The sequence below is a fragment of the Trachypithecus francoisi genome, unplaced genomic scaffold (genome assembly GCF_009764315.1).
Source record: "Trachypithecus francoisi isolate TF-2019V2 unplaced genomic scaffold, Tfra_2.0 Lachesis_group0, whole genome shotgun sequence".
Lineage (NCBI taxonomy): Eukaryota > Metazoa > Chordata > Mammalia > Primates > Cercopithecidae > Trachypithecus > Trachypithecus francoisi.
In genome coordinates, this window is record NW_022681453.1 from 194733296 (window position 1) to 194760100 (window position 26805).

Consider the following 26805-nt stretch of genomic DNA (forward strand, 5'->3'; position numbering starts at 1 on the left):
ATTGGTAGAAATAATAAGAGAACTAGAGTTAGAAGTGGAGCCTGAATTGCTGCAACCTCATGATAAAACTTCAGCAACTAAGGAGTCGCTTCTTATAGATAATCAAAAGAAAGTGGCTTCTTGAGATGGAATCTACTCCTGTTAGGTGAAGACGATGTGAACATTGTTGAAAGCAACAAAGGATTTTGGAATATTACATAAACTTAGTTGTTAAAGCAGTGGTAGGGTTTGAGAGAATTCACTTCAATTTTGAAAGAAGTTCTACTGTGGGTAAAATGCTATCAAACAGCATCACATGCTTCAGAGAAATCTTTTGTGAAAGGAAGAGTCAGTGGATGCGGCCAACTGCATTTTGGTCTTATTTTAAGAAATTAACACAGGCACTCTACCCTTCAGCAACTACCACCCTCAGTATCAAGACCAGCAATATCAAGGCAAAACGCTCGACCAGCAAAAACATTGCAACTTGCTGAAGGCTCAGGTGATTGTTAGCATTTTTTGAGCAGGGAAGTATTTTTAGACTGAGGCCTGTACATTGTATTTTTAGACATAATGCTATTCCTTAATATAGTGTAAACATAACTTGTACATGCACTGAGAAATCAAAAAATTCATATGACAGTCTTTATTGCAATATTTGCTTTATCGCTGTGGTATGCAACTATAATATCTGAGGTATGCCTGTAATTCTGATGTTTCTGGTGCTGCTAGTTCATGGCCTGCACTTTGAGAAACACTGACTTACAATATATCTAAAACTTAGGGTATTTTCTATGCTCTTAGGTACATGAGGACAGATACTATTTATCTTTGTACTTTTGGGTTCTAGTGCTTACATTTGTATGCAGTTCAATTGTGTTGCAGTTGATTAAATTGTTCTTAAAGTACTTATGTATTTTTAGGTTTCTTATTTTATATTCTATATATGTATTTTTGTTGTTGTTGTGTTTTGTTTTGTTTTGTTTGAGACAGAGTCTCGCTCTGTTGCCCAGGCTGGAGTGCAGTGGCTAATCTCTGATCACCACAACCTCCGTCTCCCGGGTTCAAGCCATTCTCTTGCCTCAGTAGCTGGGATTACAGGCATGCGCCACCACTCCCAGCTAATTTTGTATTTTTAGTAGAGACGGCGTTTTTCCATGTTGTTCAGGCTGGTCTCGAACTCCCAACCTCAGATGATCCGCCCACCTCGGCCTCCCAAAGTGCTGGGATTATGTAGGCATGAGCCACTGCACCCGGCCAGTTATGTTGCTTTTCCCCCTTCTGTTGTTGAACTAATAAAGCATTATGAAAAACCTGAATTTCACCTTGCAGTTTCAACTTAATGTTTTGCTTCCATTCTCTTCCCTTCTTAGACAACTATAGATGTTGGTTTTGTTGTACACTTCTGCATATGCAATTCATAAACAATTTATTTGTGTTTTTTAAAAAGCACTTGTGTTTAAAATTTTTTTACGTGAGTGATTTTTACTTATCAGTTCTTCTGAAGCCCTCACTGTCACCCTGCTGTCAGGCCATTCAACTTACTACCTGTCCCTGGCTGCGGTGATCCAGTGTTCTCCTCATCAATCTGGCTTTAGTCACTGAAGACTTCAGTGCAAAGGCCCACTGTCATTTTGCCACTATTATTCATGCTGTCATTCCTGGTTATGTCCGGAAACCACACTAATGTTTCATCCAACACCCTGACTTTCTGGTTTCTTCATCTCTTTCTGACTATCCTGCCATCCACTTCAACTCAGTTACTTGCTTCCAAGATAATACTTTAGATTTTATTATCTATAATTATTAACACTTTCATCACCTCTAAAATACCAATTTAATCATCCCATTCTGTGACTACAACCCTCAGTTCATTCACCTCTATTCTAGCAATTCAACCTCATTTTGACCTTCAGTCATTTGACGTTATTAATTTGTTGCCCCTTGTCTCAATTTTTCTGTTTGTATTAGCTTAGATTCCATGATTTATCATCACGTTCACTTCATTGCACATCTTCAAGTCCTTTGCCCCCTTCTTCGTAGCAGAATCCCCCAACACTGGTGCAGCCAAACTCTGCTATTTCATTTATGGTTCCTAAAAAGCAGAACGTGGCTGGAAAAGAGCACAAAACTATGCTTTTTACATATGGCCATAAATCATAGATGGTGCCTTATTTGGTGCCTTATTCTTGCCTGCAGTCCTACTACATTTCCCTAATTCACTCTCCCACTCTTAAGAATTTTTCCCTCCCCTCAAACCTTCACTTGCCATCTACTATTCAGTCGTAACTGATTATCTCACTTCATATTTCATATAAGCACCTAGAAGAGAATTTCCTTATTTTTCCACTTTCAGATATACCTATGTAACTATATTTTTCCCCCAAAACTCCACTTTCACTTGTGTTATAATGGGAGTCCCCGTCATTGTTCTGTTGAAAACCAGGTCTTCCATTTGTGTACTGAATGTCATTATTTATTGTCTGCAGAGGGGATTGTTTTTGCAGCTGTCCCTTCTCTCTTTTGCATAATCAAATTCTCTGTCTGCTGGATCATTACCATCAGCACACGAACATGTTTACATACTCCTTATCTTAAGGAAATAGGAGAGACCTTCCTACAATCTTAAGATACCTCTCTAACACTGCTCCTTTTCTCTACTTAATATCACCAAGAGCTGATTTTCCTACCATATTAAGACTTCTTCACATCAAAAAGGAAAAAAGCCAGGCACAATGGTGCGTGCCTGTGGCCCCAATTACTTGGGAGGCCGAGGCAGGAGGGTTTTTTGAACCCAGGAGTTTGGGGGATATAGTGCACTATTACTGCATTTGTGTCTAACCACTACACTCCAGCCTGGGCAACATAATGAGACCTATCTCTTAAAAAAGAGGCCAGGTGCGGTGGCTAACACTGGTAATCCCAGCACTTTGGGAGGCTGAGGCGGGAGGATCACGAGGTCAGGAGATTGAGACCATCCTGGCTAACATGGTGAAACCCCGTCTCTACTAAAAATACAAATAATTAGCCAGGCATCGTGGCAAGTGCCTGTAGTCCCAGCTACTCAGGAGGCTGAGGCAGGAGAATTGCTTGAACCCGGGAAGCGGAGGTTGCAGTGAGCTGAGATTGCACCACTGTACTCCAGCCTGGGCAACAAAGCAAGACTCTGTAAGAAAAAAAAAAAATACCCAGTAAAGAGATGGGGAAAGTCTATAAAAATATTCTTTTATGGCCGGGCGCGGTGGCTCAAGCCTGTAATCCCAGCACTTTGGGAGGCCGAGACGGGCGGATCACGAGGTCCGGAGATCGAGACCATCCTGGCTAATACGGTAAAACCCTGTCTCTACTTAAAAATACAAAAAACTAGCCGGGCGACGAGGCGGGCGCCTGTAGTCCCAGCTACTCGGGAGGCTGAGGCAGGAGAATGGCATAAACCCGGGAGGCAGAGCTTGCAGTGAGCTGAGATCCGGCCACTGTACTCCAGCCTGGGTGGCAGAGCAAGACTCCGTCTCAAAAAAAAAAAAAAAATTCTTTTATTTGAGACATGATCTCACTCAGTTGCTCAGGCTGCAGTGCAGTGACACAATTGTAGTTCATTGTAGCCTTGAATTCCTGAGCTCAAGTGATGCTCCCACATCAGCCTCCCAAGTGTCTAGGACATCATGCCCAGCTGATTTTTAAAATTGTTTTGTAGAGATGGGGTCTCACTCTGTTGCCTAAGCTCCTAACCTCAAGTGATCCTGCCTCAGCTCCCCCAAAGTGTTGGGATTACAGACGTGAGCCACTGCACCTGACTTCTTTATTTAATTTTTAATTGAATTAAAACATATATTCAGTAAGGGTACCAATTTTAAGAGTTTAGCTTAATGATCAGTCAGGTGGCTTCTTAAAATTGCTATGTATTATTCCATTGTATAAGTATATGACAATTTTTTTCATTTTACTGTTGAGTCACTTATAGTTTTGATCTTTTATGAGTATAGCTGCTGTGGCTATTTTTGCACATCCTTGTCAGACATAAGCACTCATTTCTTGTGGAGTGAGATTACTGTGTTATAGGGTAGGCATATGTTTAGTCTCCAGCTGATACTGCTAAAAAAAAAAAATTAGCTGGGCGAGGTGGTGGGTGCCTGTAGTCCCAGCTACTCGGGAGGCTGAGGCAGGAGAATGGCGTGAACCCGAGAAGAGGAGCTTGCAGTGAGCTGAGATCGTGCCACTGCACTCCAGCCTGGGCGACAGAGCCAGACTCCGTCTCAAAAAAAACAATTTCAACAGTATAGGAGACAATACCCCAATTTTTCTGCATCCTCACCAACCCTTGGTATTATCCATATTTTTAATTATGAATAGTATGGATATGTATAAAGTTATCTCATGATTTTATTGATGATTATTATTTATTGCTGGTTGTTCCTGATGATTAATGATTTTCAGTATTTTTTGCCTGTGCTTATTGCTTTGACTCTCTTGTTCGATGCAATGTCTGTTCAAATCTTTTTACATTTTTCTATTGATTTTATTCTTGATTTGAAGGAAGTTTTATGTATTTAAGAAATAACTCTAATCAGTTATATCTATTGCAGATGTCTTCACTGAGTTTGTTTTCCCTTTTCCCCTCAAAAAATGTGCTTTTTGATGGATAAAATTTTTTAAGTCCTTATCAGTCCTTTCGTTTAAGGTAGAGCTTTTAGTGACTCATTGAAATTTTTCCTATCCTTAGGTCATAAGGGACTTCTAGGAGCTTTATTATTTTGCCTTTCACATTTAGATCTGATCCACTTTGATCTAATTTTTGCATGTAATGAGAGATTTTTTAATATGCGGATATATAATTGATCCAGCGTCATTTATTGAAAGACCATTTCTGCCTCTGAATTGCATTGGTGCTTTTTTTTTTTTTTTTTTTTTTTTGAGATGGAGTCTCGCTCTGTCGCCCGGGCTGCGAGTGCAGTGGCCGGATCTCAGCTCACTGCAAGCTCCGCCCCCTGGGTTCACGCCATTCTCCTGCCTCAGCCTCCCCAGTAACTGGGACTACAGGCGCCGCCACCTCCCCCGGCTAGTTTTTTGTATTTTTTAGTAGAGACGGGGTTTCACCGTGTTAGCCAGGATGGTCTCGATCTCCTGACCTGGTGATCCGCCCGTCTCTGCCTCCCAAAGTGCTGGAATTACAGGCTTGAGCCACTGCACCCGGCCGCATTGGTGCTTTTAAGTGACCACATATGTACGAACCTATTTCTAGGCTCCTCTGTTTCATTGAACTATTTATCTTTGTGCCACCTGCAGTCGCTTATCATAATTTTATAATAAATGTTGATTTAAAGTAAATCTTAATTTTGTTACTGTTCAAGATTATGTTGGGTCTTTAAATTTCCTTTTTAATTTTAGGATCCAAAAATTACAGGTCGGTTTAGGAAGAATTAAATTGAGTTTCTTAATCAGTTCATTAATATGAGTATCTCTTCATTTATTGAGGTCCTTCTTACATTCTCTCTGCAGTGTTGTATAGTAGAGGTTTTGTATGTTAGATTTAGTCCTAGGTACTTGATGTTTTTCATGCTATTATAAATGTACTACTTTTTAAATGTTTCTAATTTTAACTGATACATAAGAAATACGATCTGTTTTGTATATTAATTGCCTAGTCAACAATCTTGCTAAATTTGTTAATACTAGGTTTTATAGATCTTTCAGATTGTCTATGTATATAACCATGTCATCTGTGAACAATGAATTTTACTTCCTTCTTTCCTATCTTTATACTGTTCATTTTCTTTTTTCTCGTCTGATGCATTGGTAAGACCTCCAGCTCAGTGTTGAACAGAAATGGTGATAATTAATATCACTGTCATGTTCACAAACTGGGGGAAACAGTATTTCACCGTTGTATATGGTGTTACCATCAGGTCTTCTGTAGATAACTTTTTATATTAAGAAAGTTAACCTTTATTCCTGGTTTATGGGGAGTTTTTATCTTGTGAGTATTGAATTTCATCCAATTATTTATTGAGATAATTTTTCTCTTTTATTTTGTTAATGTGATAAGTTACATTGATTGTCTAATGTTAAACCAGTCATTTGTTGGGGGGGACCCACATCATTATAATACATATTATATATCATTGATTTTGAACTGCTTGTATTTTGTTTAGGGTTGTACATCTGTGTTCACAAGCATGAACTTATGATAGTGTCCTGAAATTTTTCTGTCTTGTAATGTTTCAGAATGTTATTTCATCTCTAGATGTTTTGTTGAATTTTCCAATGAAGCTATCTATCTATCTGGCCCTGGAGTTTTTTTGGGAAGGATTTTAGTTCTGAATGCATTTTCCTTAGCAGATACAAGTGTATTCAGATTTTCTGTCTCTTATTACCTAAGAGGACTAGATAACATTTGATTTTTTTGTGTGGTGATTGTCAAGCACTGATGGAGGGATGTTTCTCACAGAGGCAACCTTGCAAGTGAGCAGGTGTCAAAATTGGAAAACAATTTATGTACTAGTTTGAAAAATATTTTTAGCAAGAATAGTAAAAGAAATAGAGAAGATTATAGAAGTTATACATGAACTATAGAAGATAAAGAGCCACAATGTTTATAACCAAAATAAGGTAATTGAAATATGATACTCAGGAATAAAAGTAGAAAAAAAAGAAGTCTGTTGAATCTAACAGAGAATACAGTTTCTCTGCTGGCATTAAAATGCTTTTGTTTTTTACATTATGTATCTTCTCACTTTTAACTTATACTCTCTTTAGCTTCATGGCCTTGCTAAACTTCTGGTTTGGCCACCAGTCTTTTCCCATTTCCACTTCAAGCTCCTCTACTTGCTTTTCTATAAAATCTTTGAGGGGTGGAATCATTAATCTTAATATATAAGAAAAATGATATAGGCATCCTTGTTTTGTGCTTCTCTGGGGGACCTTTTTACATAAGATTTGGGGTATAAGAAATAGTACTATTTTATCTGATCGTTCTTTAAGGCCGTCATTTCTTTCATAGGAACATTAATTTGTAGTCCCTGTTGTCTAAGAGTATGCGTTACATGTGAGATTAACTGCCCCAGCAAGGATGCATTGGCACATAGTCTGGATGTGTCAGGGAAAATGTGTATTTTCTGGTTTGGGCATTTGACTGAATTTCTTGTCTAGTTGTTTTTTGTTTCATCTAAATATGAAAATGCAACAAAAGAATTTAAGAGTCAAAAAGCAGTAAACTCTGGATTTTTAAAAGTAGAGGTTCACGTGGTTATCTGTTGTTTGAGGGCTACACACCAGTTCACTTGAAAATCACATATTCTTACCACCCAGGAAAGACTTTGGACTTTCGAAGTCAAGAGCCATTGGTAGAAAGTCCGTTGGCTCAAATACAAAAGAGCATCTTAGAGATGAACTGGGATAGGAAACAATTGCTGTTGGGTACTGCAAACCTGTGATATCAGTAGACAGACTGCATCTCTCAAGCACCACAGGTTCACTCATTTCCTGTTGTCTTTCATTCGGATCACTTGATTCCTTTATGTTATCTCTCTGGCCACTATAGTAATTTGAACTAATGATTCCTACATTTTTATACTCCAGTGTGTAGTATACTGCTTCTCTCCATAGAAGATACACTCTAATTTAATAAAAAAGAGATTTATGTTGGATAATTAAATAATACAGCTACTTTTGAAGTGCTTTGTAACTTTATCATAGTTAAAGCCTCTAGAAAGTTAAATATTGCTTCCTCTGTGTTTCGGTAATGATTGAAATAATTCAAGTGTCTTGTGTCGAAAGCTACAACTGCCATGTGTTACCTACCTGGGTCTTTGGAAAGCATGGTCAGGAATCACTTCATAATTTTCTGTTATTAGCTTTTGCTAGAATGGAAAAGCTGTGTGTGGTATTTCTTACTATTGAACCAACGGATAGTTTTTTCTTTCTTTCTTTTTTATTTTTTTTTCTTTTTTTCTTTCTCGAGACAGGGGCTCTCACTCTGTCACCCTGGCTGGAGTGCAGTGATGCGATCTCGGCTCACTGCAACCTCCACCTCCCAGGTTCAAGAGATTCTCCCACCTCAGCCTCCCGAGTAACTGGGACTGCAGGCCAAGCCACCATGCCTGGCTAATTTTTGTATTTTTTTGGTAGAGATGGGATTTCACCATGTTGGCCAGGCTGGTCTCGAACTCCTGACCTCAGGTAATCCACCTGCCTTGGCCTCCCAAAGTACTGGGATTACAGGCGTGAGCCACTATGCCTGGATGACGGTTTTAGCTTATTTTTCATTTTTGCTTTTTACCAGGTTTTTATTCTTCTATGGGTGAATTTAAAAGAATAGATGTAAATTAGGTTGAGAGATCTGAGATAGTATAAGGACATAGTCTTTTCGCACTTATTGGAAAGCCTCTGGTTTTATTATTCACAATCAAATTTAGACTGTATGTAATTCTTTAAAATAGTAATCTGGGTGTGGTGGCTTATGCCTGTAATCCCAGCATTTTGGGAGGCTGAGGTGGGAGGATCACTTCAGGACAGGAGTTTGAGACTAACCTGGACAACATAGCATCCAGTTTTTTAGCTGATGAATAAATTCTCTCTACCAAATTCTGATCTACAAAGGAGTGAATATAAATTACACATTAATCACTCATAAATGGAATACTGATTGGCTTGTTTCGTTTTTGAAGTATTTTTCACTTTCTTTATTTTGAAGCTTCTTCTCAGCCTGTTGATAACCATGTTAGCCCATCTTCCTTCTTGGGCCAGACACCAGCATCACCAGCCAGATACTCACCAGTTTCTAAAGCAGTGCTTGGAGATGATGAAATTACAAGGTAAGGAAGTTAACATTCATTCTTCTTACATAAAATCAACTATTAAATTGAATTTTAATCAGCCATGTAAGATAGCCACAAGTTTTAGGACTAAAAAAATTTATGGACAGTTAGTGAGCTTACAGCTTAATTTTTTCCTTTGGAGGATTCATTGAAGAGCCTGAAATATAAAAATGTTTTATTTTTCAAATAAATTACTGCTCCTTTTTTAAAATTAATACTGCTTTTCTTTAAGGCTTGGTAAATTGTCCTTGGGAGTTAGCTTAGTAAAACTAAGTTAAGAAAATTCTCGTGACTATTTTAAAGTAACATTTTATATGTTCCTTATCTAATATATACCATAAAAATATTGCAGTTACTTGAGTTTGTGTTCAGAATTCCACAAGTGGTGGTTTGGTTTGGTTTTAGCAGCAGTGTCTTACTCTGTTGCCCAGGCTGGAGTGCAGTGGTATGAACGTAAGTCACTGCATCCTCCCAACTCCTAGATTCAAGCTCTCCTCCTATATCTGCCTCCCTAGGTACTAAGATTACAGGCGTGAGCCCCTTTGTCTGGCTGGTGGGTTGGTTGGTTTGTTTGTTCGTTTGTTTGCTGTATATCCTTGATACTCTGACACACAAAATTTACTTTCATCTAAAATTACTAACTGCACTGAAATTTATAGATTAACTATCTTTTTAGTCCCAAAGAATTCTAATGAGGTAGAAAAACATTGGAGAAAAAGCATTGTAGATCTTTTTCATATTATTCAATATAGTAATAAGACACTGTACAGTTTGCTTTATAATTTGTACATGTCTTTTATATTATAGATTCAACATTAAAATATGTACCAAGTAACGTCTGTTCTTAACATTTATTGATTACATTATTGTTAGCATTATTATTATTTTTTACTTAATCAGACTCCTGATTCTAGGCAATGATCTTAAGGACAGATAAGAGTGCTGTCTCTTTTCTTTCATAAAGAATTAGCAATGTTGGAAACTCAATAGGTTGTCAGTAATTGTGTTTGGGACGACAATTAGCAGAAAGAATAGTGTTCTAATTTGATTGTAATAGCAATATCCAAGGCTGCTAGTCTTCAGGCAGTGCTTCTAGAGTGACCTTTCATTGCCATTTATTTTTATTACTTTCTAATAGTGCCTATTTAAGGCAGTAAAGAGGGAAACTATAATAGTGAATGGCTTATCTAATGTTTAATCTCTTTGTATATTTTACAAACTAAAAAATAAGTTATATTTGCACCTTAATTACTGTTCCTCATGCTTCTTCACTTGAACTCTTGTCTAGAATATTGCATTGGACTTTGAAGTATTATTGCATAACAAGACGACCTGTTTTCATACTTTTCTGTGAAAATCAGGTGGTTCATTACTGGATATATCTTCTTAAAATGGTGTATATTTTGCCACTCCCTTTTGATAATCACACTACTTTGTAATAATGAAGTTCAAAATCTTTCCAGCATTACAAGTTCTTCACAATTTGACCTTAAGCAGTCTTTCAGACGTTACCAATATCAAAAAAGTAAAAAAAAAAAAAAATCACAACACATCTACACTTTGGTTCTAAAGTTTATTTTTTAACAGCTTTATTGAGATATGATTGACATACCATAAATTTCACCTGTTTAAAGTATACAGTTCAATTTGTGGTATATTACATCAGTTTTTAAAAATTGTAGTGAAATACATATAACAAAATTTGACATTTTAACTATTTCTAAGTGTACAATTCAGTAGTGTTAATTGCATTCACAATTTTGTGCACCCATCACTATTTCCAAAACCTTTTCATTACTTCAGACAAGCTCTGTGACCATTAAGCAGTAATTAACCTTTGGTAACCTTTCGTCTACTTTTTGTCTCTATGAATCTGCCTATTCTGGATAGTTTATATAAGTGGAACCATATAGTATTTGTCCTTTTGTGACTGGCCTGTTTCACTTACAGCAATGTTTTCAAGATACGCTCATTTGTTAGCATGTATCAGAATTTCATTTTTTTTATGATAATACTGTTCCATTATACATATGTGCCACATTTTGTTTATTCATCTCATGATGGGCACTTGAGTTATTTTCACCTTTTGGTTATTGTGAGAATGCTGTAATAAGTACTGACATGCAAGTATCTGTCCAAATCACTGCTTTCAGTGGTTTGGGATATATACCTAAGGGTGGAATTGCTGGGTCATATGGTAATGCTATCTTAGCTTTTTGAGGAACCACCAAACTGTTTTTCGTAGTGCCTGCACCATTTCATATTCTCATCAGTAATGTATGAGTTGTAATTTCTTTACATCCTCATCAACACTTGTTATTTTGTTTTGTGGGTTTTTTTTATAGCCATCCTAGTAGACCTGAAGTGTCTCGTTATTTTTATATCCATTTCCATAGTGACTAATGATGTTGAGCACCTTTTCATGTGCTTATATTATTTGAAAATCGAGTGTATTTTCCCCTGGAAATACTGTTGAATTTCAGCTGAGTATTTTTTAATCAAGTATAATTTCCTAATATAAAATCCTAATTCATACACATTTTAAAGCATGATAGGAACACTAAACCCAGAATTCATCATCTAATACAGGAAATAAAACATCACCAATATGATAAAACCTACCTGTGCCCCTGCAGATAGATTTTAATTATTTCATATAAAAAGCCTGAAGATGGGCAATTCCAAGGTTGGTATAGCAACCTTAGGCCCATGGTGTCTTTGGTATACTCTTGGTTTCACCTTCCTGACTAGAATATGTCCAGACCAGTAAAGGGATTGTATTATTCAGTCGTGTGGGGGTTTGTTTGTTTTGCTTTGTTTTTTGAGGAAAGAAAGGTAGCAAAGACGCTTTGTCCTTGATAAGGTTTGTCTGTCTTTAGAAAATGACAGTAAAATTTCCCTTCATTTACCAGAGGCTAGAATGGGGTTATACTCTCACCTTAGCAAAGGGGCTAGGATTGCAATGACTCGCTTAGGTTGGTTACGGCTCATCCCTTTGAGACTGGAGAAAGGGCCTACCTTCTCTAAGACAAAAGGATAGCTGCCTTTTAAACATGTAAGTAGGGGGGAGTGATTGCTTTGAAGGTAATAAAGTGTGTGCAACATCAGCTTTTCATGAGTATGTGTATTTCCTGATAAGCTCTTATAATATTTTTAAATTTCCACTTGTTTTTCTGTTTTGGTTTCATTTCTGTTTTATATAACAAGTTTTTTTGCTTTTATATAAAATTAGATTTTTCCCTTTGATTTTTAGGCTTAGAATCTCTTTATCCCATAGTTTTAGAAAAACCATTTATATTTTATCTAGCTTTCTTTGTAGTTTGACAACATAAAAATTATCAGTAGGTAGTTCTCACTGATAGAATGTCAGGTTTTATATAAAATTTCCAAGATACTCAATATTTTTTTAAATTTTAGGGAACCTAGAAAAGTTGTTCTTCATCGTGGCTCAACGGGCCTTGGTTTCAACATTGTAGGAGGAGAAGATGGAGAAGGAATATTTATTTCCTTTATCTTAGCCGGAGGACCTGCTGATCTAAGTGGAGAGCTCAGAAAAGGAGATCGTATTATATCGGTAAGACATGTTAGTCAGGATCATGTTTTTATTATTTTCACTGGACCTATTTTTAAAGCAAGGTCTTTTTTTTAACATCCTAAAGTAACAGGGTTAGCTTGGTTATCTTCTTACCATTTTACAGCTTAATTGTAGAATTGTAGTGTCAGAGAATATATTATTGTATGATATGTTTTCTTTTGATATTTGATTTTTCTAAGAGGTCAGTTTTTTTAAATGTGCTTGAAGAAATTATGTGTTCTCTATTCGTTGACTGGAAAGTTTGCTATGTGTCTATTAACTCAAGCTTGTTACTTGTGTACTTCTTTATACTTTAATCTGTTACCTTCTTGACTATCTTCTTGATCTATTGAGGTTTTTAAAGCTATCCAAATACGATTTTTTTAAAGCTACCCAAATATGGGTTCAACAGTTGATCCTCATAGCACTAGCTTTTTTTAGTATGTCTTTTGAAATTGTGTTATTAGGTACACATAGTTTTATAGTCGTTATCATGTAATGAACATCTTGACTTAAAATAGTGGTTTTGCCCTAGAATCTGTATTGTCTGATATTAATGTGGCTGATTTTTTTTTTTTTTTTGGCTTGATATTTGTGTCATCTTTTCTCCTCTTTTTACTTTCAATTTGTGTGCTTATGTTGTTACCTCTACTATTTTTGGCTAAAACTTACCAATAGTTCTACTGTGACACACAGAGTTTGGGAAACTTTAATTCTAATCATGCCGTGTCTAGTATTTTACTTCTGTTTCATGTTTATACCCATAAATTGTAATTTTTATTTTTGTTTATTAAAAGTTAATCCACAGGTCATTCAATTTTTGTTTACCATCCCATCTTGTATCTTCCTTCTTCTGTGTTTCTCAGTGGGCCACTAACGGCATTTGGATTGGACAGTTACTTGTTTTGTAGGACTGTCTTGCTCATTATAGAAAATTTCCTTTTTCTTTATTTCTTTTTTTTTTTTTTTTTTTTTTTTTGAGATGGAGTCTCACTCTGTTGCCCAGGCTGGAGTGCAGTGGCGCAATCTCGGCTCACTGCAAGCTCCGCCTCCCGGGTTCACGCCATTCTCCTGCCTCAGCTTCCTAAGTAGCTGGGACTACAGGCACCTGCCACCACACCTGGCTAATTTTTTTGTATTTTTAGTAGAGATGGGGTTTCACTGAGTTAGCCAGGATGGTCTCGATCTCCTGACCTCATGAGCCTCCCGCCTCAGCCTCCCAAAGTGCTGGGATTACAGGCATGAGCCACCACACCCGGCCAAAAATTTCCCTTTTCTCAAAGTTTTCATATACGTGCTAGTAGATGTGCATGCTACATGCGAGTAAAACTCCCTAGTCATTGTAAAAAGCAAAAATGCCCTTCAGATATCTAAATGCACTATAGTGTGCAAGCCCTTGGTTTGTGCTTTCAGCAGTGGTTACTTAATCGTAACTATTCTAGACTTTATCTGAAAGTATCTTTATTTTATTTCACTTTAAAAGTTAGTTCAATCTAGAATTACAGGTTGATAGCTGTTATCTCTCAGTATTTTGAAGATACTATTTTACGTTGTCTGGCGTGTTTTGTTTCTATTTAACAGAAAAGCTCTACTCTCTTATTTGTAGGTGATTTGTAGGGGGGTGGTTTCTGGTTGCTTTTAAGATACTTTGTCTTTGATGTGCTGCAGTTTCACCAAAATGTGAAACTGTGTCTGTGTGTAGCATATTATTTGTTCTGTTTGGAATTCATTATGCCTACTGAATCAGAGGAGTCATGTCTTTCGTCAATTCTAAAAACTTCTTTCATCAATTCTGGAGACTTAGCCATTGTCTTTTCAAATTTTGTCTTTCCCATGTTGTATGTACTCTGTCCCTAAACTCCTATGAGTGGATGTTAATCTGTTTTTCATGTCTTTTAACCCCAATTTCATACTTACAACTCTGTCTCCTTGTAATTCAAGTTTATAAATTTTCTTTTCTTTCTTTCATTTTTTAAGAGCCAGGGCTTCAGCGCATTGCCTGGGCTGGAGTACAGTGGCCATTCACAGGCACGATCATAGAGCACTCTTGAGGTGACTCTTGCTTATAATTCCAGTGACTCAGGAGGCTGAGGCAGGAAGATCGCCTGAGGCCAGGAGTTTGAGACCAGCCTGATCAACATAGCAAGACCTATCTTTGAAAAAACAAAATTTTTTTTAGCCAGATATAGTGGTAGGCACTTGTAGTCCCAGCTATGTGGGAGGCTAAGGCAGGAGGATCACTTGAGCTTAGGTGTTTGAAGCTACAGTGAGCTTTGATCCCACCACTGCACTCCAGCCTGGGCAACAGTGCAAGACCCTATCTCAAAAAAAAAAGAAAGATAAAAAACCAAATAGGCAAGCCACACAGTGGTAAAAAAATATTCTCAGCACATACATGACATACTACTTATATCCAGAATATATAAATATCTCCTACAAATCAACAATAAAAAGATGAGTAACCCAATTAAAAATGCACAAAAGACTTGAGCAGATACATCACAAAAGATAGTGAATGGCCAGTAAGCACGTGAAAAGGTGCTTAACATTAGGCATCAGAGAAGTGCACAAACCACGATGAATGAAGAGGTTTGTAGGGATTCGAATAAGAGTGATGTAATTGTTCTATATTTTGATTGTGGGTGGCTGCACGAAATTCACATTTGCCAAAACTTAACTATACACTAAAAAAGATTGAATTTGCCTAGATAAAAATAGGTATTCTTGAAGTCATAATGAAATACGATATCCCATTTAGTTGAACCACAAAAGAAAAAAATAGCATCATTCACTGATGAGGATGTGGAGCAACTGCAACCCTCGTTGACTACTAGTGGACATGTAAAGTGGTATATACCACTACAAGAACTTTTAGGAAGGTTTTTAAGGAGTTAAACATACATCTAATCTTATCATCCCAGGTTTTACCCAGGACAAGTGAAAGCGTACATCGACAAAAACACTTCGACAAGAACGTTCTTAACAGCCTTATTCATAATCATCTAGATCTTGAAATGACCCACCTTTCCATCAACAGGAAAATTGCTCAATTGTATGTTTACACAATGTAATACTACTCAGCAATTAAGAGGAACAACTGCTGAAACACAAAACAATTATATTGAGCAAAACACGTAACAAAAATACATACCATATAATTCCAGTTACATGATCATCATGAGCAGGTAACACTAACTTGTGCTGTAAGTCAGAAAGTGGTTGCCAGTGATTGGGACTGACTGTAGAAGTGCACAGTTGAACATTGATGGAAAAGATACATGTCTTGTTGGGGGTAGTGGTTTCATGATTTATACAGTAAGCAAAATCCTTTCAGCTGAGCTGTTCAGATGCTACATTTCATTATAAAATATACTGTAATTTATTAAAGTAAGTTACAGTATGATAAGGAAAAGTTAGTGGTAAGGAATGGACTTAAAAGATAAATATTGTTGAGCATATTACCTAGTTATTTAGGGAAATAAAATTAGCTTAGAGCCTCACTTCATACTTTATGTCAAAATAAATTTTAATTTAGCCTAGAGTTCAGTAATAGACGTTTTTAAATTGTCCATTTGGAACCACTTTATATAGGTCATTGACACAGTGCTAAAGTGTGTGAGACCAGCCAGCTCAACCTCGTTCGCCCAGAACAGTCATGGTTTTAGAACTGAATGCCCCATGTCGGGAAACCTTTGGTCTCGATTCTAAAACTGGAAGTCTCAGCTAGTCCAGGGAAGTAGCCCACCCTAATGTGAGTGCAGTTAAATACAGCATGATGTTTAGCAGTATGTGTCAGTAACCTTAAGATTTCAATGCTTACGGAACTTCTCTAGGGAAATGCCCTGAAAGCACTAGGGAATAGTAGACCAATCAAAAAATGTAAAAGGAAAATGGGAGGAATGAATTCTCCATAAGGCCTTTGAAAACCTCCAGGGTATTCCTTGGAACCAGAAGGCCACACACATGTTCAGGGATGTGCGCATGCTCAGGAAAGATCAGAAAAGGCCTTAAACTGTCACCTCTACCTGATCATGAGCTTCTGCGCAAGCGATTTCAGGCAGTTGTTAACTGCTTATCAGAGTGTTAAAGTTGGCCCCCAAAATGCACATGTAGCCCTTGGAAAAGAGTGGACGATTTATAAGTTTCAGGCATTTAAGGAAATATCTGTTCAGTCATTAACTAACCACTAAGCCAACCAGACAGAGACTTCAGTGGCCAGACACGCCAAAGAATACGGACTTTGTAACATTAAGAAAACTCACTAACAGACAGCAATGACAAGTCTAGATAAGAGGACAGTTCTGCTATCCAGAGTTGCCATATTATATTTATTTTAAATGCCTGTTTTTCATCATAAAATTGTGAGGAAAGCAGAAAAAAAAAAAGTATGGCCCCTGTGCAGGAGAAAAACACAATCAATGGATATTGTTCCTAGGGGAGGTCAGACATTGAACATACTAGACAAAGGCATTAAACCAGGTATTTTAAATATGTTCAAGGAATAAAAACTATCTGATAGACTGAAATGAAAGTAAAGGAACAATATCTCACCAAGTAAAAAATATCAGTAAAGAATTTGAGGCCGGGCACAGTGGCTCAAGCCTGTAATCCCAGCACTTTGGGAGGCCGAGACGGGTGGATCACGAGGTCAGGAGATCGAGACCATCCTGGCTAACACGGTGAAACCCCGTCTCTACTAAAAAATACAAAAAGCTAGCCGGGCGAGGTGGCGGGCGCCTGTAGTCCCAGCTACTCGGGAGGCTGAGGCAGGAGAATGGCATGAACCCGAGAAGAGGAGCTTGCAGTGAGCTGAGATCCGGCCACTGCACTCCAGCCTGGGTAACAGAGCAAGACTCCGTCTCAAAAAAAAAAAAAAAAAAAAAAAGAATTTGAAATTATATGTAAGAACCAAATAGAAATTCTGGAGTTGAAAAGTACAGTAACTTAAATGAAAAATTCTCTAGACAAGGTCAGCAGCAGATTTGAGCTGGCAGAAGAAAGAATCAGCAAACTTGTAGATGGGTCAATTGAGATTTTGATGCTGAAGAACTGAACAACAGCAAAAGAAAGAAGGAATGAAGAAAAATTAACAGCTTCAGAGACCTATGGGATACTATCAAGTTTGCCAACATAATGGGAGTGTGTGAAGGATTGGAAAGAGAGAAAAAGGAAGAAAGAATATTTGAATAAATACCCAAAACTTCTAAAACTTGATTAAAACCATTAATCCAAGAACCTCAGTGAACTCCAAGTTGAATTAATTTAAAGAGATCTACAACATAGACACATTACAATCAAACCGTCTCAAGCCGAAGGCAGAAGATTGAAAGCAGAAAGAAATAACTCATCACATGCAAGGGATCCTCAACAAGATTAATAACTGATTTCTCATCAGAAACCGTGGAGGTCAGAAAGCAGTGAAATAACATATTCAAAATTCTGAAAAGAAAAAAACTTTGTTGACTAGAACTCTGTATCCAGCAAAACTGTCTTTTGGAAACAAAGAAGAAATTAGGACATTGCCAGATAAACAAAAGCTGAAGGAGTTCATCTCTCAAAAACCTGCCCTATAGGAAATAATAAAGAGAATCCTTCAGACTAAAGTGAAAGGAAACTAGAGAGTAACTCAAATCCACATGAAGAAATAAAGAGCATAAGTAAAGGCAACCACATAGGTAAATATAAAACAACATAAGGGTATTATTTTATATGCAACTCTTTTTTTCCTCCAATCTGATTTTAAAAACAACTGAATAAAGCAATAATTACAAATTGATGTGCACACATTGTATAAACATATAATTAATATGACACCACCACAAGGGGGTAAAGAAACTTGGTTCTCATAAAATGTTTGTTTGTTTGTTTACTTGTTTATTTTTAGAGGTGGCATCTCACTCTGTCACCCAGGCTGGAGTGCAGTGGCACAATCATAGCTCACTGCGGCCTCAAACTTATTCACTCGGGCAGTCCACCTGCCTCAGCCTCCCGAGTAGCTGGGCTGCAGGCGTGCACCACTACACCCAGCTAAATGTCTTTTCTTTAGTTTTGAGAGATAAATGTCTCTCTGTGTTGCCCAGCCAGGCCTCAAAGTGTTGTACTCAAGTGATGCTCCTGCTTCAGTCCTCTTGCCTGAGCCACCTGAGTCACTGGGATTGCAGTCGAGAGCCACCACCTCTGGCTTTAAATTTTTACTTTACAATCCAAGATAACCACTAAGAAATAAATGACATGGGAATTAAAATGGTACACTAGGAAATACCTAATATAAAAATAATGCAGTAATTGAGGAATAGAGAAAGAAAAGACGTAGAACAAATCACCAAATTAAGTAAATTCTACATTATCAGTAATTATATTAAATATAAATGGATTAAGCACTCCAGTTAAAAGGCCAAAGATGTTGATAGAGTAGATTAAAAAACTGAATCCACCTATACAAGGTCTACAAGAGACACTTCAGACTGAAAGACACAAGGTTGAAAGTGAACAGGTGGAAAAGATACATTACACAAAAAGTAACCAAAAGACACCTACTGTGGCTATACTAATATCAAAGTACACTTTAAGAAAAAAATTATTACTAAAGGCAAAAGACATTTATAATATATATCATTATATAGTCATAGATTATATATATTTTATAGTTATATGCTCTGTAATACATTTCTAGAAAGACAAACTATTGAAACTAACTCAAGAAGAAATAGAAAATTTTAATAGATTTAAAACAAGTAAGGAGATTGAATTAGTAATCAAAAACTTAAAAACACAAAAATCCCAGGACCAGATGGCTGCACTGGTGCATTCTGCCGAACATTTAAAGAATTAACACCAATCATTCACAAACTCTTCCCCAAAAAGGAATAAGCAATGCGGAATGCTTTCCAGCTCATTCTGTGTGGCCAGTATTATCCTTATACCAAACCAAAGACATCACGAGAAGAAAAAACTGCAAATCAATATCCCATGTGAATATAGTTGTAAAAATCAACAAAATAACAACCTGGATCCAAACAGCATGAAAAAGGATGATGTACCATAACCAAATGGAATTTATTCAAGGAATGCATGGTTAGTTCAACGTAGAAAAACCAATCAAAGTAAGACACTGTCTTAATAAAGGACATAAAGCACATGATATCTCAGTAGACACAGAAAAAGCAATTGTCGTAAACCAACAGCTTTTCATGATAAAAACACTGAATAAACTAGGAGTAAAAGGGAACTTCAACCTGATAAAGGGTATCTCTGGAAACCCTGTAGCTGACATCATACTAAATGGTGAGAGACTGAAAGCTTTCCCTCTAAAATCAGGAACAAGACAAGGGTATCTGTTGATTCAACATTGTCCTGGAGGTTGTAGAATTTAGGCAAGATTTTTTTAAAAAGGCTACCAGAATAAAAAGCAAGAAAACTATTTGCGGATGACATAATCTTGTATAGAAAAAATCTTAAGAAATACAACAGCAGAATATCAAGCTGATAAACGAGGTCAGTAAATCTGCAGGATAGAGAAAGAAAACATTCATTTATAATAGTATCAAAAAGAATAATATAAATAAATTGAAGTATAAATTTAAGGACGTGGATAAGCAAAAGTGGTAAATCCATTTTTAATGGATTTTAGTGGAGCGTTATTTAGCCGTAATAAGGAATGAAGTACTGATACATGCTCCAAGGATGAACCTTGGAAATGTGTTAGTGAAAGAAGCCAAGCACAGGTGGCTCCATATTATATCCCATTTATTTGAAATATACAGAATAGGGAAATTTGTATGGTTAGAAAGTAGAATCGTAGTTGCCAGTGATGGAGAGAAGACACAGAAGTGACTCAGTGGATACAGAGGTTCTTTTTGGGGTGATGAAAATATTTTGAAATTAGGTGATGATGTTGGTTGCACAACCTTGCAAACGTACTAAAAACCACTAAACTATATGCTTTAAAAATGAATTCTATGGTATGTGAATTATTTCTCCATTTCTTAAAATGTTGGTGTAACAGGAAAAAAGTGACTCTAAGGCTATTTATGCAAATACATCTCTCAGTACTGGAATTCTAAAATATCCTTAATAATCTTCAATTGAAATGTTCAATGATAGTCTGGAAAGTCTTTAATAAGTAGTTTTGTTCAACAAATTATGCTCTTAAAAGAGTTTGGTGGGCCGGGCGCGGTGGCTCAAGCCTGTAATCCCAGCACTTTGGGAGGCCGAGACGGCGGATCACGAGGTCAGGAGATGTAGACCATCCTGGCAAACACGGTGAAACCCCGTCTCTACTAAAAAAATACAAAAAACTAGCCGGGCGAGGTGGCAGGCGCCTGTAGTCCCAGCTACTCGGGAGGCTGAGACAGGAGAATGGTGTAAACCCCGGAGGCGGAGCTTGCAGTGAGCTGAGATCCGGCCACTGCACTCCAGCCCGGGCGACAGAGCGAGACTCCGTCTCCAAAAAAAAAAAAAAAAAAAAAGAGTTTGGTGCACAGAAATAATTCATTTAACATTTTTAATCTTTTCTACAATAATCTATGAAAATCTTTCTTTGTATTTCTTGCCTGGCTTGTTCTCCCAGGAATTAGGGGGATTTTCTTTATACACTAAGTAGAACTATTTATAAATTGTATTGAGTTTTATATGGCCGTCCTCTGCTGGAGATACTGTCTAATAACCACATTGTTACATTTGTTTATATTAGGATTTTTAGATCTTAGTTTTCGTTGAAGGAGTGGCAGGTGGTGGTTTGAGACAGAGTGTCTCTCTCTGTCACCCATGCTGGAGTGCAGTGGTGTGATCTCAGCTCACTGTTAACTTCCACCTCCCAGGTTCAAGTGATTCTCATGTCTTGGCCTCCTGAGTAGCTGAGACTACAAGCACACGCCACCATGCCCGGCTAATTTTTGTATTTTTAGTAGAGGCAGGTGTTTGCCATGTTGGCCAGGCTGGTCTGAAACTCCTGGCCTCAAATGAACTACCCACCTCAGCTTCCCAAAGTGCTGGGATAACAGGTGTGAGCCACCATGCCCAGCCTCAAGGGGTATGTATTTACATTTAGTTGCATAATGGTTTCTTTTTAGATAATATAAAACATCAGATCTTTATATGGTTAAAATATTCTTTGTGTAAATTTATGATCCCAAGAATTTCTGGGCTCATAGTCAAATTTTTTAAAAGTGATATGTGATCTCTAACAGATTTTAGATTAGTACTCGGCAAAACAAGTTTTTATGTAAAAATTGCATGATGATCGTTCCTTTCCAAAAATTTTCAGGGAAGGTCCTGAACATTGCTGTATTCTATTCATTGTTGGTTCTTAATTTTTTTTTTTTTTTTTTTTTTTTGAGACGGAGTCTTGCTCTGTCGCCCGGGCTGGAGTGCAGTGGCCGGATCTCAGCTCACTGCAAGCTCCGCCTCCCGGGTTTACACCATTCTCCTGCCTCAGCCTCCGGAGTAGCTGGGACTACAGGCGCCCGCCACCTCGCCCGGCTAGTTTTTTGTATTTTTAGTAGAGACGGGGTTTCACCGTGTTAGCCAGGATGGTCTCGATCTCCTGACCTCGTGATCCGCCCGTCTCGGCCTCTCAAAGTGCTGGGATTACAGGCTTGAGCCACCGCGCCCGGCCACGGTTCTTAATTTTTTTTAATTCAGTATTTAAAGCTTATTACATTCAAGTATAATGCTTCCATGAATGTCCTCTTAAGTTTGTCTTATTGTGGAAAAGAAACAATCTCTTAAGATAATGTACCTTGCACTATGTATATATATGCGCGCAAAGTATTGGCAACCTTTCAGAAATAAGAATTAAGTTGCCTCTTATTCTGGAGTAGGATTGCACCTACTGTTAGAATTGGATAATTATTTCACCTAAGGAAGGGCTCTTTTATTCAAAAACTGACTCCTGGTTCATTTAATTAACATTTATTCTAATTAAACCAGAACTTGAAATCTGAGCTATTTTAATATTTCTAAATAATAGTTTTCCTATTATACCAAAAGAATGGAATAAAGTTTGTACAGGAAGAAAAATAATTGGAACTGAGTTGAGCAGTAGGCATGAGAATGTGGCAGGAGGTAAATGGATGCTACAAGCAAAATGACTTTCCCTCCCATTGCTTGAGTTCCTAGTAAAATACAGTGTGCAAAATGATGCCACTTGATTTTTCAGATTTTCAAATTAAGGTGCATTTCTCAGTGGATTGATACTCAGCCTTCTGGGGGAAAATGTTTCAGTTTTACTCACTTGACAGTAAGCAAAGTGGTAAATAAAATAGCTTTGAATGATAATATTTTGTTTTAGTAAACAATATATTTTTAGTCAATCAGAACAAGAAACATTTTAGTGGTCAAGGTATTGCAACTAATTTTTTAATACATGCTTACTCAAAGAATAGACTATTGTGATTTCTAATCAAAGTGATTCTTTTCTCCCAAATTAAGATTTGGTTTGATTTACAGGTGAACAGTGTTGACCTCAGAGCTGCTAGTCATGAGCAGGCAGCAGCTGCATTGAAAAATGCTGGCCAAGCTGTTACAATTGTTGCACAGTATCGACCTGAAGGTAATAACACTCTTATTGTCTGTAGTTATTGCTTATTTTAGTTTTTAAAATTCTTCCTCTTTAATAATGTTTAACTTCTAAGCTTCCTTTTTTGTGTTTTTTTTTTTTTCTGATTTGCTAATCTAGTATTTGTTTAGTCTGAACCAGTTCTTTTTCAAAATCAAAAGTTGTTTTTTTTTTTTTGGTTTTTTGGGTTTTTTGTTTTTTGAGATGGGGTTCCACTCTTGTTGCCCAGGCTGGAGTACAATGGCGTGATCTCAGCTCATCGCAACCTCCACCTCCTAGGTTCAAGTGATTCTCCTGCCTCAGCCTCCCAAGTAGCTGGGATTACAGGCATGTACTACCACATCCAGCTAATTTTTTGTATTTTTAGTAAAGACGGGGTTTCTCCATGTTGGGCAGGCTGGTCTCAAACTCCTGACCTCAAGTGATCCGCCCGCCTCGGCCTCCCAAAGTGCTGCGATTACAGGCGTGAGCCACTGCGCCCTGCCAAAAGTATTTTTTAATGATGTGGGAACTGGCATCCGCAAGCTTAACCCACATAACCCCATCATGTGGGTTAATTTAAGTGTGTATTTTTTTAAATCTGTTCTGTAACTAAAGACCTATCTTTTAATGTTCCTTTTACTACTTTATTGATCTGAAAAAATAATAAAAACCATAAGCAAAGATACTAATAATGCCCAAAAAAATCAGGTCACCCAGATTTTTTCTAGTTTTTGAATTAGGTTATAATTATTAATATCAAGATTCAAGACATACTTCTAATAGCTGTTACTGCTATTTAAAATAAAGAGAAGAATGCCAAGTTTGGGGTATAATGTGTGTCTAGATGGTAAAGTATCATGAATGTGACCTTACTAAGTTCCCAGGGGAAGAAGGTGGTAATGGAAAATTTGAGGTCATGCCATATTACACGTATGTAAGACTCTAGTGTATATCAGCATAACCACATCCCCAGTAAAACCTCAGTGGAATTTAAAAAGCTTAAATGCCCAAAAGAATACATAGCGTATTTGTTGATGCTCGTGAACAACATGATGAAGAAGGAAAAAATGATGTGAGTAAAAGAGCTAAATGAATAATTCCATTATTATTATTTTTTGAAGCAGAATTTGTTTTTTTAATGTAGTATTTTTTTAGCTGATCAAAGTAGCATGTTGAGCATTGCTTGGTCTTTCTTAAGTATAGGAGGTTCTGTCTAAACAAGGGAAAATTTGTTCAATTGGGAGTAAATTCTGAATATTAATTCACATTGACCAAACAATAGGGACTGACATATGACGTCAGAAGGTCAATTCATTAATTTTTGTGAGAAAGAAATCTGCCAGTGGGACCCCATGTACTTTTGTCTTCTGGCCAACACTTCCCACCCCGTAGGTGCACTATATGGAAGCCAAGTCACAATCACTCGCTCCTTACTATCATAGACAGCCTCTCATTTATATAAGGAACACAGACTTTTTAGGTGTGGTATGGGTAACTTAATATCTGCTCCCTGACCTCAAAACACACAGAACACACAAAAGCAGTAAGAAAAACAAAACATATACACATGCTTCTACCCACACAACTTCATTTCATATTTACTAAAACGAAGAAGGTAGGTGTAATACCTGGACAACCAAGTAGAGGTAAAGACTGCTTAAGCAGCTGAGATCCTGCAGAAGCCACAAGGAAAGAGGGGAAGAGTTAAAATATGGAATGTTAAGAATGCTTCGTAGTGTCAAAAATTTAGGATATGGTATAAAATTGCACCTCTTAAAGGTGAGGGGCTCATTTTTGAGGTATAAAAACATGAGCCTTTTTTATTGCAGGCCTCCTGGGAAGTGGGGTGAGCAGGCTGGAGCAGAAGCCACTCATGATGTGGTTTGGTTTAGAAGAGCAGAGGACCCATATTTGGATAAAGCAGCCTGCCTCTGTAGGATCAGATAATGTGACAGTATTTGGGTTTTAAAACCTCTAAAAATGTCCTGTGCCTCCATCTTTCCTGTGCCCCTAGACTCTGGAATAGCTACTCCAGCAAAATCTAGCAAAGTAATAAGTACTTTTTTTTTTTTGAGACGGAGTTTCACTCTCTTGCCCAGGCTGGAATATAGTGGTACAATCTCAGCTCACTGTAACCTCCGCCTCCCTTGTAGGTGGGATTACAGGCACCTGCCACCACGCCCGGCTTATTTTTGTATTTTTAATAGCAACGGGGTTTTGCCATGTTGGCCACACTGGTCTCCTGAGCCTTAGGTGATCCGCCTGCCTCGGCCTCCCAAAGTGCTGGGATTGCAGGTGTAAGCCACCACCCCCAGCCCCAGTAATAAGTAATTTAAAAGTAGCCTCACATTCATAAAAAGATAATAAGAAGAGGTGGGGAAAAGCATCAAAGCTTAGTAACAGATTAGCTACACTCACATACAACACAAAAACATTAACACAAATCAGATTAAAATTTAACCTTAATGTTTTGCAATTTATGCATTCACTTTGAAAGAAGACCACAAAGTAGAAATGTAAGAACTATAGGAAAAGATGACTCAATAACCAAAAGAAATTAACTTTAAACTGGCAGAACCCAGGAGAGAAGAAAGCAACCAAGGTAGTGAAAATAGACCACAAGCACAGAGTCACTGCAGAAAACCAGGAGACACAGAAGATACAATAGAAAAAGTAGACAAAATGAAACAGAGAAAATCCGAAAAGATTAAAAGAAAATGTTAGCAATGGAAGGTAATTATTTTTACAATATATACATAATTAGACTTTCTGAAGAATAATTTTAAGGAAGAGAATAAATGTCTTAAATTATAATTCAATGCATTCAAGAAAACTTTCTTGAAATAAAAAGAAATCAATCTTTGTATTAAAAGGGTACAGTGTAATATAGGGAAAATTGACTCCGAATGGCCAAAACTCAGACATTCTTGTTAATGTTTATTAAGAAAGAATTTGTTCGGACCCAGACAAAAATACCAAGTCATGATACAGAAGGGAAAATTGGTTGATAGGAAAAACTACTCTAATGCTTAGTGAGCATAGGACAGAACAAAAATAGTTAATTCACTTGTAATCCCAGCACTTTGGGAGGCTGAGGCAGGAGAACTGCTTGAGTTTAGGACTTCAACATCAGCCTGGACAACAAAGTGAGACCCCATCTCTACAAAAAAATCAAAAATTAGCCAGGCGTGGTGGCACGAATGTGGTCGCAGCTACACAGGAAGCTGATGCAGGAGGATCACTTGAGCCCAGGAGGTTGGGGCTGCAGTAAGCTGTGTTCGTGCCACTGCAGTCCAGCCTGGGCAGCAGAGGGAGACCCTGTCCAAAAAAAAAAAAAAAATCATTAATTTTTACCATTTTTATAGTTAGTGGCTCTTAAGTTTAATTTACCCCATATGCACTAGATAACACTTTCCACTGATAGTTAGCAAGGATGGGCGCTCCTCTTATCCTAGGTTAGTTATTGAATGGACCCAAGAGTTTCCTTCTCACTGTCTTTTACTGTGCTTGTATTGTTTGGTCTTTTCTTCTTTATTCTTTCTTTTTTGCTTCTTTTTGTGATTGCTGCACTTTTCTTTTGTATGAGCCTTTCTAGATGGTGCTCTTTTTATTTAGTTGTATTCAGTACTTTCACCTATTCTAGTCTAGATGAAGCCATTTCTGTATCAAGGAGAATTTGCATTCTTTGATTATTTAAATAGCAACTATTTAGTAGATACATCTGTGTTTCAAGGGTTACTCTTATGTTGATCACTCTCACGTGTGTCTTATTTCCAGCCATCTCCTGAACACCACACTTATGTGTCCTATTTGATTTCTTTAGCTGTATTTCTCAATGTGTTTCAAATTTAACGTTTATGAAATTTAACTTTTTTTACTAGCTCAATAAATGGCACCTC

At 37.3% G+C, this 26805-nt stretch overlaps 1 protein-coding gene across 28 annotated transcripts in view; it reads left to right on the forward strand.

The window, feature by feature from the left end:
* DLG1 (discs large MAGUK scaffold protein 1) overlaps positions 1-26805 on the forward strand; it is a 278145-nt gene that overhangs the window by 189327 nt on the left and 62013 nt on the right. For all 28 annotated transcript variants that reach the window (XM_033213126.1, XM_033213130.1, XM_033213141.1 and 25 more), the window contains 3 exons: positions 8669-8789; positions 12210-12366; positions 22816-22918. In XM_033213126.1, coding sequence (XP_033069017.1) covers positions 8669-8789; positions 12210-12366; positions 22816-22918 — 381 coding nt within the window. The remainder of the gene's footprint in view (positions 1-8668; positions 8790-12209; positions 12367-22815; positions 22919-26805) is intronic.